The 16,194-nt window shown below is 43.6% G+C and overlaps 1 protein-coding gene across 15 annotated transcripts in view; it reads right to left on the bottom strand.

Annotated features, from left to right (window-relative positions):
• The window catches only part of PARD3 (par-3 family cell polarity regulator), a 557,182-nt gene that overhangs the window by 158,887 nt on the left and 382,101 nt on the right, over positions 1-16,194 (bottom strand). The window contains exons 21-22 of one of the 15 annotated variants that reach the window (XR_009690004.1): positions 15,474-15,699; positions 15,114-15,238 (exon numbers count right to left, since the gene is read on the bottom strand). The exons of 13 other annotated variants lie outside the window; for them this stretch is intronic. Coding sequence is in view for 1 of the 2 variants with exons in the window: in XM_061126161.1 (XP_060982144.1) it covers positions 15,208-15,238 (31 nt within the window). In the remaining variant the exon portion in view is untranslated. Of the gene's footprint in view, positions 1-15,113; positions 15,239-15,473; positions 15,700-16,194 lie in introns of those variants that run through there. One more of the 15 variants, XM_061126161.1, reaches the window with a different exon arrangement.

The raw sequence follows: 16,194 nt of genomic DNA, 5'->3' as shown, positions 1-16,194 counted from the left end.
GGCTCAAGGAGTGATTATGAAAAACACTATCACTGCTGCCTTTGCCCGAATAACTCTGATAATAATGAGAGATTGATTGAGCAGTAAGCAGTCCAAGTGATGAGAAGGGTCAATTTGAACATTTCTATTAAGCTTCTTTTGTTAAACCCAACACTTTGCCAGGTTAGAGGCAAATAATCATACCCTACATCTGGTTACCATGGTTTTCCTTTTCCTAAAGCATCAGAACAATTTAGTAAGTGGTACTGCCCCAAAGGCAATTCCTCAAATGCTAATGAGACCTAAGTCAAAAAACACATCTACGTAACAGGGCACTTGAGAGAAGAAAAGGTAAGAGAGAAGGATACTTTACTGCACACTTTTTTTTTTTTTTCCTATTAGGACAAAGAATCCAGAGTATTTAGTAACAAAGATAGATAATCCCAATAATTTCTCTTACCCTCTGCCTATCTGATACTCACCCTGGTATCCAGGTTATACATGCTTAGAAAAGAATGCAAACACACACATACAGCTTCAGGGTATCTTTTTTGAGTCAGAAATACTCACCATCAATTAAATATGTATTGCAATTCAAATTCAATGCTTTGACACTTGATAAGAGATACCTAATGAAAGGGCCAGCTTAACCACCCTCCAATATATCCTGGTGCTTACTGAGCCAAGGAGAGAGGCAAAGACAGAGAGATAATGTGGTCATTGGAGTTTGGGTCGGGGGTAGGGGGAGGAAGGAAACAGATTTTTGGATAGCTCCTGGAAACTTTGAAAGATGAAAACTTCCCCAAAGAGCTCATTATCCGTAAAGTGAAGGTGTCAGTCAGCACTTTTTTCTGTCGATGATAGGAAACAGTTTCTGTTGATTCACATTTCTGAGAATGCCCTCTGCAGAATAAATTAGGACACAGAGCTTTTCATTTTTTATCTTTCAGTGGATTTGCATATTCAAATTTAACATTAAGGAGCTGACATGTTCTTTTAAGACCCAATAGGGCTGTGCAGGCAAATTACCAGGAGCTGGCAGTGATGGTTTAGTCACTAAGTTGTGTCTGACTCTTGCAACCCCATGGACTGTAGCCCGCCAGGCTCCTCTGTCCATGGATCTCCCAGGCATGAATACTGGAGTGGGTGGCATTTCCTTCTCCAGGGGATCTTTCTGATCCCGGAATCAAACCCGAGTCTCCTGCATTACAGGCAGATTGTTTACCGACTTAGCTATGAGGGAATCCCCACCAGGAGCTGGAGACCACACCTAGTTCTAAGGAGACACACGACATAAAAGTGGGGCTCCGTCAGAACACGTGTGTGTGTCCAACCAACGCTTCTGGAACTGAAGCCAACACCACTCACATCGGTTTAAATTGCCAAGTTGCCCCAGTTACAGCTGCTGTTACAGGATATCATCATGTTGCTTTTCCTGGGTTGAAGTTCGATCTGTCTGGTCTAAACTAGTATAATCATGGTACATTAGTAAACCTCATTTCATTGAGGTCAACACACATATACACTCCTCCTTGGAAGGGTAGCTCCAATTTGGTAGGGAAAGGAAATACCCCCAGTTGAGATAAAACTATTTTCCCCAGCCTCTTTCAAAAAGAAGAGAAGACATTAGTTAAGAGCATGACACAGGAGCCAGATTCCTGGGTCAGATTCCCAGCTTTGCCTGTCACTAGCTATGTGACTCCCGACGCTTGGCCAAGTTGCTGAATCTCTTGGCTAAAAAGCAACCACCCTCACAGCTTCATTTTATGAAGTGAATTATACATTCACTGTGTGTTGGCACAAAAAAGCACTCAGTACATATTAACTATTTTATTATCATTGTTTGTCTTTATTTCTGCCTTACAAAAATTGATGGCACTTCCAGGGAGCTCCTTTAAAAAGGGGGCTGCCTCCACTAGCAGCTGCCTCTTCCCCGTCTTGCTTCTTTCTGTTTAGAATTCTCATAAGACACCCAGAGTTGTCACCACGAAGTGACAGTGAGGACAGAAATACATGTCGGGAGATTCGTGTTCTCAGCAGCACTGTTCACAACAGCCAAAAGGTAGATGCAAGCGAAGTGTCTGTGGATGAGGAAAATGGGGTCTATACACACAATGGAATATTATTCAACCTTAAAAAGGATGGACATTCTGACATGTGTTATAACATGTTTGAAACTTAAGGACATTATGCTAAGTGAAGTCAGCCAGTCACAAAAAGATAGCACTGTATGATTCTACTTACATGAAACATCTCAAGTAGCGAAGTTCAGAAAGACAGAAAGGTAGAATGGTGGTTGCTAGGGATAAGGAGTGGAGAAAGGGAAATTACTGTTTAAAGAGGACACAGTTTGCACTTTACAAGATCAAAAGTCTATGTCAATGTACGGCAAAAACCACTATAATATTGTAAAATAATTAGTCTCCAACTAATAAAAATAAATGGGAAAAAATAAAAAAGTCTATGGAGATGGATGGTGGTGATGGTTGCCCAACAATGTGAAGATGGTTAAGATGGAGCCAAGATATGTAAGCAACCTAAATGTCCACGGGCAGATAAATGAATAAAGATGTGGGGTGTGTATGTGTGTATGTGCGGGTGTGCATGCACAATAGAATATTATTCATCCATAAAAAGAATGAAATACTGCCAACTGTAGCAAAATGGATGAACCTAGAGATTAGCACATTAAGTCAGACAAAGACAAATACCATATGATATACTTATATCTGCAATCTAAAATAAATGATACAAGTGTACAAATGAACTGATCAGAAATAGACTCACAGACGTAGAGAACAAGCGTATGGTCACCAAAGGGGGTGAGGAGAGGGGAGGTATATTGGGAGGTGTATTATAACTGAATCACTGCTATACACTTGAAACTAATGCAACCTTGTACACTAACTATACTTCAATGAAAATGTTTTAAATGGTTAAGAGGGTAAATGTTATAGGTACTTTGCCACAATTTAAGAAATAAAGAAATATACATTAAGGATGGCTGAATGAAAAAGAAGGTACTGACAGTGCTGACACTCTGGGGCCAGCATACAAGTCTTGGATGGTCAATCTCCAGACTTCTTTTAGAGAAAAATAAGTTGTGTCTTGTTTCAACCATAGTTACTTGGGTCTGTGCTACAACCAGAACAATTTCTCCCAGAAAAAAAATCATGGAGGTGAGCAGGAAAGAAAAAAAGTTTCCTTTCAGGGATTTGGCTTCTCCAACAGAGGATCTTTATAAAAGACCCCATCTTCACGTCAATACCTCAGCTGGTTTGGTCCTACAGTTCCCAGACTTTCTCCAGACATCTCCCCCCACAGTCAGTCCACAGTGGCCAGGGAACAGCAGGACGCAGACAACAGCCTTCCAAAGGGGAAATGAGCAGAACTACCCGAGAACCAAAACCCCACAATTGGAGCCTCTTCGATTCAGGCCAACACTGCCATTTCAGCTGACAAAGACTTCTCAGCAGATAAACAAGAAGAAAACAACATTCCCTGAGTCATAAATGATTTCATTTCCCTTCATTGTTCCTGAGGCTATGTGGGCATTTCTCCAGTTGGGGTGCAAAAACGCCTTCACACACTTCTTTTTACTTGGCTGTTAATAGACTTTCTCTCCAATCAGATGGCTGCCTCTCAGCTGTGTGTACTAAGGACAGTGGAGGATACTTCTAGAAGAAAATATCCTTTTCCATTACAGACCCAGAATACTAGGAAATAATAGGAAAATTTTATAACTCCTACCTCACAAGAATAATAATGTTCAAAGGAGTTTTGCCAGACTAAATAGACAAGCAGGGGTCAACTCTTAAGAGAAAAAGCATAAAACTTTGACAGTGAAGATAATAAAACCCATATGGATAAAACTATATTTAAATATGGGACCTTCCCAAAAAAAAAAAAGAGTTCCATAGGAAAAATGTTACATATTTTTCTATTTGTTCATTAAAGTTGAGAAGACAGATCCACAAGCTTTGAAAAAGCCTTTTAAAGCATCGCAATGGTTTCTAACTATGACCAAACAGGAGCTAACTAGTTACATTTTCTGCTCCTTAAAAATTAGTTTATAATATCTTATTACTGAAATTATAAAAGAAGGCAAAATTGTGTCATAGCAGGAAATACACACATAATTCTACACTTTCCTGTGAAATATATTTCCAGAAAGAAATCTAGATGCAGTATTTTTGAATGCAACAATGGCTATAAAGTGCAGAATATACAGATTGGTTTGTAATATTAAAAGATGCATGTAAAAAAAAAAAAAAGATGCATGTAAAAAATAACATAAAAGTTCTTAACAAATGATGCACATATGCAGAACACAGCCAGGAACCCTTCAGGGAAGGTCTACAAACTAAATAAAATCACAGGCACTGTTCTATATACCAATTCAATGGTCTATAAAAACCATTAATAGCTTGAACATATCCAAAACTTCATACCCTCTTGAATGGAACATGAAACATGAGCTGTGTGGCCTTGAAAAGCAAAGATATCTGCAAATCACAGTTTATTAAATTTTCTTTGAAGCCACGGGAAAGGCAGAACTCATAAATATTGGGGAAATCAGTCCTGGGAAAACACAGTCTGAAAATGTATGCATTGTAAAGAGAGGACTCCTGATACACATGTCATAATGGTTAAATATCACAATATTAAAAAAAAAAAAAAAAACACCTCTCACACAAGGTAATTTTAGAGCTGGTGTTTTGATGAAGCAAGCAATTTTTCCAACCCCAGGCCGTGTTTTGCAAGCGTGAGAGAAAGCTGGAGGCATCTGAGTCACCGAGGCCCACCCGTTCTGGTCCTGTGTGCTGCCAACAGGAGGGGACAGGCAGAGACAGAGATGAAGGAAGAAGAGATCCCACAGTCAAAAACATCATCCCATCACTCTACTCCTCTTTCCTCCAATTACATTTTGGTAAAACTTACTTTAAGAAAAACTTAATTCCTCGTATCCTAATTTCTATGAAAGTCACTCAGTCGTGTCCGACTCTTTGCCAACCCCATGGGCTATACAGTCCATGGAATTCTCCAGGCCAGAATACTGGGGTGGGTACCCTTTCCCTTCTCCAGGGGATCTTTCCACCCCAGGGATTGAAACCTTTGTAAAAATCTGCAGTTGGGATTAACATGCCATTTAAAATATCAATTCTATTGCTCAAAAACACAGACTTCTGGCACAGGTTTCTGTACTTGGGTAAAGAGTGGGGACAGGGGGGAGAAGAACTTTGCTTCTTGAAATGGGAGTTAATACATGATACCCTTGGAACAAGCTTTAGTGTCAGGAGATTGTGCTGGCATCACCCAGAGACACTGAGCAACGAAACAACGGTAACCACTCAACACGCGTCCAGGGACATCTGTCGTCAGCAGCTCCCATGCAGCCAAGGCCATGAGCACCTGTAGCTCCTCAGTGGAAGCACTGCTGTGCAAGTCCTTCTAGTGAATAAGAAACACACTCCTAGCCTGCTGTACGCTTTTGATTCCACATGTAAGTGACATCACACAGTATTTGTCTTTCTGTGATTTATTTCACTTGGCACAATAATGCCCTCCAAGTCCATCCACGCTGTTGCAAATGGCAAAATTTCACTTTTTTAAAGAAGCAGACTCACAGGCAAAGAGAACTAGTGGTTACTAGGGGGAAAGAGGGAAGGATGGGAGAAGCAATTTAGGGTTTAGGGGTGCGGGATGAAGAGGTACAGACTATTGGGTGTAAGACAGGCTACAAGGATCTATTATACAACATAGGGAATATAGCCAATGGTTTATAATAACTATAAATGGAGCAGAATGTTTAAAAAATTGTGAATCACTATATTGACATCCTGCAACTTATAGAAAACTACACAGCATATATACTGTAATTAAAAAATAATAATAATAATTTAAAAAGAGAAACGCAGCCCTGCCCTGGCTTTGACGACCACACTTCTGTTTTCCTCCTCTCTCTGCACTGGCCTCTCCTGGGTCCCCAGCATCTCCTTCTGCCAACTGAGTCCCCACACTGAGCCCTCGGGCATCTGAAGGGTCCTCAGAGCTCGGCCTCTGCCCTCCTGACCAGCACATGCTTCCTGGGCAGCCGCTCAGTTGACTCGGCCCCAAACTCTGAGTCACCTTTTCCATCCTCAGCTCCCAAACCTCCACATCACCAGGCCTCCCCATGTGCCCCCAGCACCTCTACTTTTACCTGCAGACAAGTAAACACCAGTTTCAACATGTCATGTCTCCCCAGCTATGATCTGCTGGAGTTTACCTGTCGGCACCTGACTATCCACCCAGCTGATTGGGCTGAAGCACAGAATTGTTGCTCACTGCCCTTTCTCTCTCATTTTTTATATCTAACCAAGGATTCAGGTCCCCTAGATTCCGCCCGAGAAATACATATTGCATCTCTGTCCCCTCGACCCCCACCACCTCTGGTGATGATTTTTACAACAGCAGCCTAACAGAGTGTTTAAAGTTAAAAATTACAAGTTTCTTTAAAACTGTAAATTTTTTCAAGCCATTCTCCTTTTTCTTAGAGAGACACATGTAAAATTTGATCTATAGAAAATTAGAAAACAAAAAGACAATTTAAACATTAACCAACTGAAATCTATTTTAACCATATTAAAAGAGGAAAGTATAAAATAAGATAAAAATTAATTTTAAAAAAATAAAAGAAAAGAGAGGACATGTGATTCTCTGTGCTGACTCTGCAGTGAAAATGAGGCACTGAGCAAGGTTTCCCTGTTTATGTCACAAACATTTACTGAGCATTTTCTGTGTGCCAGAAACCGTGACAGCAATGGGAACTGGGGGGGAAATGGCAATGATCAGGTCCTGAAGCAAAGTTAAATGACAAAAACAAACCAGTAGAATAAAGAGCAAAAGATATGAATTAGTAGTTCACAGAAAAAGAGTAACACATGAAAGTGTCCAACTGCACTCAACAGAGAAATGTGTATTAAAATATTTTCCACTTGTGAGATGGTCAAGCCATTCTGTTGAACAGCTTCATAGTGTCCTCAGGATAATGTCCTAACTGTATCATGAGCCCTTGACGACAGGCCACTCTGCCTCCCAAATGCCTCCAGGCTTCTCCTTCTACACCTTTGCAAACCTAGAGGACTTCTACCATCTAAACAGCATCTTTCAAATTGTGTATTGTAATCCATTAAAGACGTAAAATTGATTTGGTGGGACTCACCTAGCATTATTTTTAACGAATTACAGAGTAATAATAATGGCTACAACTTCTAGCATTTACAAAGTGCATTCTTTGTGCCAGGAGGGGTTCTAAAGTGCTTAGTACACATTAACTCACTTGAGCTTCCAGGCACCTCTGTGAAGCAACCACTGTTACGATCCATACTTTACAGCTGAGAAAAGTTAAGCTCGAGGGTGTTTGTGAACTTGCCCCAAACACAAGGCTGCTGAGGGTACAGCTGGAATTTGGACCTGAGCCATCTATCTTCAAAGTCCAGGTCCTCGACCTCTACACCCCACTGCCTCTCAACATCAGAGCCCATCGTGAGGAGGAAGGGCAAGGATCACACTGCTTAAATGTTTACTGGAGTTACTGATGCATATATGGCTTCCCCCGTGGCTCAGACGGTAAAGAATCTGCCTGCAATGCAGAAGACTCGGGTTGATCCCTGGATCAGAAAGATCCCCTGGAGGAGGAAATGGCAACCCACTTCAGAATTCTTGCCGGGAGAATCCCTTGGACCGAGGAACCTGGTGGGCTACCGTCCATGGGGTTGCAAGAGTCAGACACAACTGAACCAACTGAGCACGCACGCACGTGTTCCAGGTGGAATGTGTTTCTTGCGGAAGATCATATCAAAAGAGTTTGAATCCCTTTGATGCAAAAGGCCACTCGCCCCCAGAAGCCCCATCAGATACAGAGCTCACAACCTCTCTAGGTCCTCGGTTTTGCGGTCATCTTCTGGAGGGAGGCTGACTCTGCCTGCAGGGCTGGCTCACTTGCTCTGATCCCCCACCTCCACAAGCCCTCTCCCACTGGCTCCCTGCCTCCTGCTCTTCTTACTCCCACCGCTTCATCCCCCACACCTGATGTGGAGCCTCCCCCGGAGTAAGCCTCCAGTACTTGTGGAATGTGCAGATGAAAGCTTTTATCCCTGTTACTGAAAATCATACACACTCCATAAACAGACTTGAAAAAAACCCATCCCCTCATGCTCAGTAACAAATTTTTTCAGGTGAGCAATGAAAATTCTCAGAATTCATTCATTCCAGGTGACGGTTGTGGGTGGTGCATGGCTGCACATGCCTACTGCACATGCGTCTGAGTCATGTGATGTGACCGCTGACAGAGGGACGCAGAGACGGGACTAGATACGGTAGGAAAAGGAGGCAGTTCCCTTCAGAAGTAATCAGTGGAAAAGAATATTTTTTAAATGTCTGTATGTGCATAACTGAGTCATTTTACTGTACGGCAGTTTGGCACAACACTGTAAAATGACTATACTTCAATTAAAAAAAATTTTAATTAAAAAAAAAAGAAACCAAAAGAAAAAAAGCAACCAGGAGCAGAGACCCCTGGCCACCCCACACCAGGTAACTGCCTTTCCTGCCCAAAGCACCATCTGGGGAGCACACTACACTTCACGGCACTGTTTTGGCTTCAGATCCGCAGCCCTCTGCTGCCAGTTTGCAAAGAAGCCCCGAAAGTTAATCTTTAATAGAATTACTCATCAATACGACGGCCCATCAGGAGGTTTCCTGCTCATTTATACTTACCTGAACATGGAGACACATCAAACCAAATTTATTATCAGGGAATCACCTTTCCCCTGCGTGCTGAGGACAACTCGGGTGTGCAGTAGAGAGTGCCCAACACAGATGGTTATCAGCGCTTTGACACTGCCAGGCGACTGCAGCCAGGCTCCTAGGCACACTCCAAAGGAAAACCGCCTCCTGTGACAGTGGTTTCACTTTCTTAAAACTGTTCCAGAATCAACCTATCCTGAGATAAAGTAAGTAGATGCTCTCATTTTCTCTGTTAAAAATGTTTTTATCTTCTAAAGGAAGACAAAATTCAAAAGGAAAGAAAAGAAACCTGAAACTCTCAGAATTCAAAAGTGCAAATGAGATGGTTTTCCTAAGAACTAAAATCAGTTATAAATGCAGGAATTAGGTCAATGAGTTCCCCGCAAGCAGCAGTGGGAATCTGCCAAGGCCAGGGGTGAGGCTCCCAGGAAGCTGGATGTGGGACCAGCCTCCCAGAGTGGGGACCCAGGGCTGGGCACTTCCAAGCTCCAGGCAGGTGCTGGCAGGGACGAGAGAGGGGGAAGGAAACACCAGGGGATTAGGAGAGGAAGAAGAGCTGAGAGCTTATTCTCAGGAAAGGAACTGTCTTGAAATTATTTTAATAGAAATAATAAAACAGCAGTGATGGAGCCAGCAGGAAGGTGTGTAGAAAGAGAAGGGGAATGAGGTGTGAGAACAGAATGGAAGTCAGAGCCTCCCCAGGACTCTGGGGCCATCCTGAGACAGAGGAGCAGGAGGAGAGATGGCCTTTTTATCATCATCATCGCCATTCAGGTCACCACAGAGCACTGAGTGGTTCCCTGAGCTGCACCCATTAGTATATGCCCATCACTCATCTATTTAATACATAGTATCAATAGTGTATATGTGAAAAGAACCCAACATTGATAACCTACATGTGAAGCTAGCACGAATGTTGTAAAGCAACTATGTTCCAATAAAAATTAATTAAAAAAAAATAAAATCACCATCACTAGCATTCTAGACACAGAGTAGACAAGTTTGAGGGTCCATTGTGAACAAGGGGATGTGGATGTTAATTTTTAACTAACAGTTAAATTCTTGAGTCCTTAAGAATTAATTTGGAGAGAGTTGTAAGGACCAGCCCATCACCCCCAAGATCAGAAACATGAGCCAAGAAGTGGTCCAGGATGTCCAGTCCTCTAAATTAACTGGAAGAGCAGAAACGGAGAGAGCTTAGTACAGAAAGTGGGGATGTTTTCTAGTTAGTTTGTGTCAGTTCAGTTCAAGGTCCCTGTTCCTTTGTGTGGACAGAGAATGTAAAGTTGTTCTTTGAGTTTCTTTTTTTTTAGGGACCGGGATTGTTACATAAAGCAATAGGTCGTGAGAAAGAAAGATGATGTTTTCCGTACAGGTGGAAGGTAAGCACATTACAGATGCTGTGGCAGGAGAGAGGAAGGAGGTGAGCATCATTCCCCATCCTGGTCAAGCCACACCTCAATGGTCAGGACCATTCCAGACCCTGCAGGGCTGGGAGGGAAAAGGGGAAAGCTCCAGAGTGCCACGTAGGGGTGGGGCTGTTTGTAAGCTAACCTGGTGGGAGTGGGCCCCAGAAAGGGAAAAGCTAGCCACCAGGTCATTCTCTCTGGGTAAAACCCAGAGAGCTGTTTGGTACAGCTTGTGAAGAGTAAAACCAAGGTTCTGACGTCTTTTAGGAACAAGATCTTACACCATCTCCTGGAGCCTGGCATTTGAGCCTTAGGAAGACAGTCATATGCAATCTTAACACTTACTCCTTGTTTGAATCTATGACCTCCTCAACCAGACAACCCCCAGCCTGAAAGTTGGGGTCTGCCCGAGAGGAACCTAACTTGGAAATCCTATCATCTTTTTTCTTGCAAGTCTGATGTAATAGAAAATTCTTAAATCATTTATGGCTACTCAGAGCAGAGAAAATGGTCACCTCCAGAGCAAACGAAAGAACTTGATGTAGCTCCTTGAGCATGAAAAGGCTTGCTCCCTGAGGACCATCTCCTGAGTCACAGGCCAACTCGGGAAGTGACTTCAGCTCCCAAAGGCAGGAACAAGCACAGCCCTGCCCTGGCGCAGCCACTGCTCATCACCTGCAAACCCACTCCAGGCAGAAATTCCTCACGGGCACTGTCACCGCTTATTCTAGCAATTTCATGGACTTATTTATCTGTTCACACAGCAAACACATTACCTTAGTCTGGGTTTTGCCAGAAGCAGATCCTGAGTCAGGGTTTGGGGCTGTGGTCTAATGGAAGCTGAAGAATTTGGGTCAGGAAGTGGCAATGGGACAGAAGGAAGGAGAGGCAGATGGGCAGGACGGTTCCCAAGCCTGGAAGCAGAGGCAGCTGGGGAAGCAGAGGGAAAACAAACTCTGGGAGCTGGAGGAGGGAAGGCCTCTCTACCCTGGGCTCCCCAGGGCAGATGAGTGCAGATTCTGATGTCAGTAGGTAAGGGTGGGGCCTGGGGTTTCTGCTAGCTGCGTTTCTGATAGGCTCCCAGGTCCCGCCATGCACATTCATGGCTAAGGGCACAGACCTGACACCTTAGCATTCTAACCCTAAGGCCTTTCTGGGTCATTGGGCTTTCTTGGGTCATTGGACGAGGCTGCCGTGAGCAGGCATTGTTGCGGGCACTGCCGGCAGTTCTGCAGCAGAGCTGGGGCCTCCGGACAAGCCAGCATCTGGTACGTTCAACGTTTACTCTGCGAGACTTGGAAGGCTGCTCGGGTTTGAGAGGAGGGAGGGACATGCCAGGACTTCTAGCTGCAAGGTTCAGACTGTGCGGCAGAGGAGCAAGGGCAGGAGCACAGGGAGTGTAGCTGGGAGACTACCGCCCAGATCCAGGAAGGGACGAAGATGCTGCAAAGTACGAGGATTACAGAGATGTGCTGGAAACAGATCAAAGAGATCTTTGCTTTCGTACGTTATAGATTAAATGTGGAGTGTAAGGGGGAAAGGAATCAAGGAGTACTCCAAGCTTTCAGACCTAAGCAACTGAAAGAACCAAGCTGCCATTACACAAGAAAGGAAGATGGGCAGGAACAGTCCAGAGAAACACCTGAGCTGCGTGGGGAACACACATTAGGTTTCAGATGCCTGCTCGGCATCCAAGCGATTGCGTGAAGAAGAGGTAGCACCTTGCCCATCCAGAGGTCAAAAGAAGCTGCCCAAGTGAGAGATGTGAAGTTGGGAATCATCTGAGGCCCTGTTTCCTAAGAATGCAAACATTCTGTGTCACAGAAAATAGGCAGAGACAGAGACCGAGGCCTGAGCTTTGGGCACCACGATAACTGGAGGACGGGGCAGGACCCGAACTGGCAGAGGAGAAGGCAACGGGGTAAGCAGGAAGGAAGGAGGCCCCAGCAGCGTGATCTCAGAGAAGAGCAAGAACTGACATGCTGAATGCTCCCGCAGACCAAGGAAAGGGTGCAAATACAGCGGGAAGGTGCAGCGGGAGAGGCCGCTGGTGGCCAGATGAGAACAGGCCTTATGGAGCCACGGAGTGCAAGGGCTTCATTAAAGGGGGTTTAAGAGAAAACAGGAAGATGGAGGCAGCAGACAGAAGCTGATCCCACGGTTTACTGTAAGGGATAAAAGAGAAAATGAGGCAGTAGCTGGAAGGGGAAGTGGGGTAAGACAGATTTTCTCTAGGTGGAGGAGAAGACAGAGTGGATGCTCCAGGAGGGAAGGGCCAGAATCAGGGTGAAGGAGAGAGGAAGCAAGCATTGCTGGAGCAACGTCCTGACATAAGGAAGCTTAAAGCGTGGGTCCTAGGGAAAAAAAATGTAAGTATAAAGTTTAACAGGAGACCATAGGTTCTCAGTATGATAGGAAATCTAACCAAATTTTACTCTTTGCTTCTAAATTGAGTATTATTAAACACAGGTCAGAAAAAAAGACTCCAATATTCAACTATGTAAGAGGTCACTTCCCCAGTGACTCCTTTAAAAGGCAGTTGGAAAGGATCAAACAGTTTCTTTCATATAATACACTATGGCTTGACAAAAATCCATTTAGGAATAACATGTACTTGATCCAGTATATTTAATGTAAAAGATTCAAAGAGTCTCTCTGATGGTAACAAATAAAAACATTCAGAAAGAATATTTCCTGTCTTTGCGGTGGTAAATGTCATTAGCCAAGTTTGTCTTCTAGTGCATTTTTCGATAGTGTGTGGTATTTATTTATCCCATGTTAGTAAGGAGTGAATAGTCACTGGCTTTCAATTTTCACATCAATCGCAGAAAAAAGATTCTATATTCTACACAGTCTGGTATTGAAATTGACTTAGCATCTCAGAACTGTCAAAAATTTCTTTTACGAAAAGGTTTGCTTTACAGAGACTATAAAGCAGGTGTCATCCTTGACACTCGCATTCTGTATTCAGGCCGCTGTTCTCTGGAAAAGCGGCGTTAAAGAATGTCAGAAAAGGTCTTAGCAAGGCCGGGCCGTCACGCTCGGCGCCCCTCGGCTCCCTCTGCAGTCAGTTTCCGAGCTGGAGATGTCAGAGGCTCTGTGCTTCAGCTTCTAACGAGGACGAGAAGGATGCTATCAGCTGCCCAAGAACTCATCTTTGCTAACAGGTCAGTCTGTCACTTACTTTCCACTGTTAAAAATGGGAACCTCTGTTTCCATTCAAATTAGAAGAAGTATATATCAAGTATGGGATTAAGGAATTCAGAACTTATTCCAAGGAAACCTCCCAAAAGGTGTACTTATATAAAGGACCTGTTCTCTGCCCAGATGACAAACAGAAAAACAAATAAAAGTATGTAAAATTGCTCTCTTCCAGCTCTTTCTTTCCCATGACTGCCCCTGTGTTTTGTTAAGTGGGCCTAATTTTCTCCACATTTATTTTAACTGTGTTCCCTGAATCACCAGCAGGCTGCTAGGGATGTCATTCAATTTTACCAATGAGAAACCGCTAACCTTAATCCACAGGGCAACTGGGCCTGAGGCAAAAATCCACAAGTCCAGGTGTTTCTGACAGGAGCAAATGGACACTGTTGCATGTGCCTCCATCCTGCAACAAAGAGGGCTTGCTCAGCTGGGGAGGGGGCAAGGGGATGGGGGGGGGCTGCAAATTGCTGCCCGGTCAGAGCAGAAGTGACTCCTTCTCACAGGCACACACCCCAATACCTTAAGACCACTTAGGACACGGTTTTCCTCTTCATCATCTCACTTCTCTCTGAGTAGGATGCAGTTCTACACATCTCAGGAAACAGAGCTAACTCAGCAGTCTTTCTGAAAACCCAAGGGGCCATGAGGCATGAAGGGGCTGTGGAAGAATGCTTTGCCCTAAAGCAGGGATGCCCAAACTCCAGGATCTAATGCCTGATGATCTGACATGGAGCTCATGGAATAGAAATACAGTGCACAATAAATGTAATGCACTTGAATCATCCCAAAACCATCCCCACCACACCCCTACTCCATGGAAAAATTGTCTTCCATGAAACCAGTCCTTGGTGCAAAAAGGTTGGGGACTGCTACTCTAAAGGAAGGACAGCCTGAGATCCACCTGCAAGAGCTTTCACACCTGTGATGACAACACCTGGGCTGGCAGCTCTGTTCAGAAAAGTTTTTTATAAAAGAACATGTCCCCTCACCCTTGGGGTCCCCACAAACCTCGGTGTCACTATTTGCCAATGTCTCTCTACTTTTTCACACTGGAAGAATGTCTTGGTTCAGCCATCCCTGACCAAAGATATTTATTTGTTCAGAAGCTTCCCCCACCCCAATTTTTTTTTGTCTAAACTGTATAATCCATCAAGGGATGAACCTTTGCCAAAAACTGCCTTTCAAACTGGCCCGTTTGTCCATCAATGGATGGGTAACTATCCCAACCAACACACCTCTTCACCCACAGACTGTTCCTCTGCCTGCCTATGTCCCCAGCCATCATGTCACTCAATGAAACCAAACCAGTACATCACCTCCTCCCAAAGCACCCATCCTCACAACTGATGGGTCTAGTTGGGTGAGCTCTGAATACACCAGCAACGAGGACGATGGTTTTCCACTATGAAAAGAGGCCAAGAAAAGAGGGGATAAAAACACTTCTCTGCCAAGCAGTAAACCCCCAAGCTTGACATCAAGAACAAAAAGTTCCAGGGGACTTCCCTGGTGGTCCAGTGGCTAAGACTCTGAGCTCCCAATGCAGGGCACCCGGGTTCAAACTCTGGTTGGGGAACTAGATCCCACATGCCTCAGCTGAGACCCGGCTCAGCCAAATAAATAAATAATAAATGTAAAAAAAAAATAATAAAAAGTTCCAAAGCAATTAATACAAACATGAAACCATCAAAACTGCTGATGTCGTAAACAAAATTTATCAACAGCCACTAAGAATTCATTAAAAGTAAATTTATTGTTTGTTTAAAAAAAAAACAAAAACAACTGTGCAATATGTGCTTCTCAAGACATTTGGACTCTGGCTTGTGGCTCATCTCTTCTCAGGCTTCAGTTTGGCCAGGCTAAACGAGAAACACGGTACAGACACACGGTTAGTGAGCACAGGTAAGAGAGACAACCACGACGCGTGTTTGCTATCCTCTCAAAAGCCTACAACGTGTGATCCAAATTACTACATCGAGTTTTAAGATCTGATCGTGTTCACTGTGTTCTGAAGACAATTACATACTGAAAAGGGAACGACAGCCATATATCTGATTTCAACCAAACAAGGTTTCAAATGAAATTATCCTTTACCTCGTACAGAACAGGATGAAACCATGCTGGAGGGACCCAAGGAATCATTGTCAATGTAATTGGAGGATTCAATTTTAATGGTGACAAAGCACCATGGCTTTTGCTTTCATGGTCCAGGGGGTGACAGGCCCTCAGCCGTCATGTGTCACAACAGCAAACGAAGCACCCTTATAAGGCGTGAGCGGGGTCACGTCCAGGAAGCTTCAATTTCAGACGGCAGACAATTCTAGGACATTGAGAATGATTTTAATTTTTCAGGCAGAGTAGCATCAAATTACACTTATTCCAGGGTGAAAAGGGGGGAAATACATAATTTTAAGCGCTGATTATACAGTCCCAAATAAGGAAGTTTATTATCTTTTTGATTATTTCATTCTGGAGATGGAAACTCACCAAAAAACACATTGCTTAATGATGCTGTTGCTTTCTTTGAAAAGCAGACACATTTAAAACATTAAATAGCAGATCTCTCCCCTTGTAAAGAACAGACTAAGTTCCCTCTTTGGCGGCAATTTCAGACAATTGCAGAATTCTAGTAAACATTTTAAGTATTAAATTTGAATAGCCAAGCATTCGAGAACCAGACATATCCAAAGGAATCTGTGATATATCAGAGGGCAGACAATTCCATGATATTCGAAAAAGAACGAAGGCTCTAAATCAGACCCTCCCTCTGCCCTGCACTTTCACAAAGAATGATCACATCAACAAAGTCACGTTG

This window comes from Dama dama, chromosome 23, assembly GCF_033118175.1.
Source record: "Dama dama isolate Ldn47 chromosome 23, ASM3311817v1, whole genome shotgun sequence".
NCBI classification, from domain to species: domain Eukaryota; kingdom Metazoa; phylum Chordata; class Mammalia; order Artiodactyla; family Cervidae; genus Dama; species Dama dama.
The sequence above is the reverse complement of the archived record's forward strand: the minus strand, read 5'-3'. Positions and strand labels throughout refer to the sequence as shown.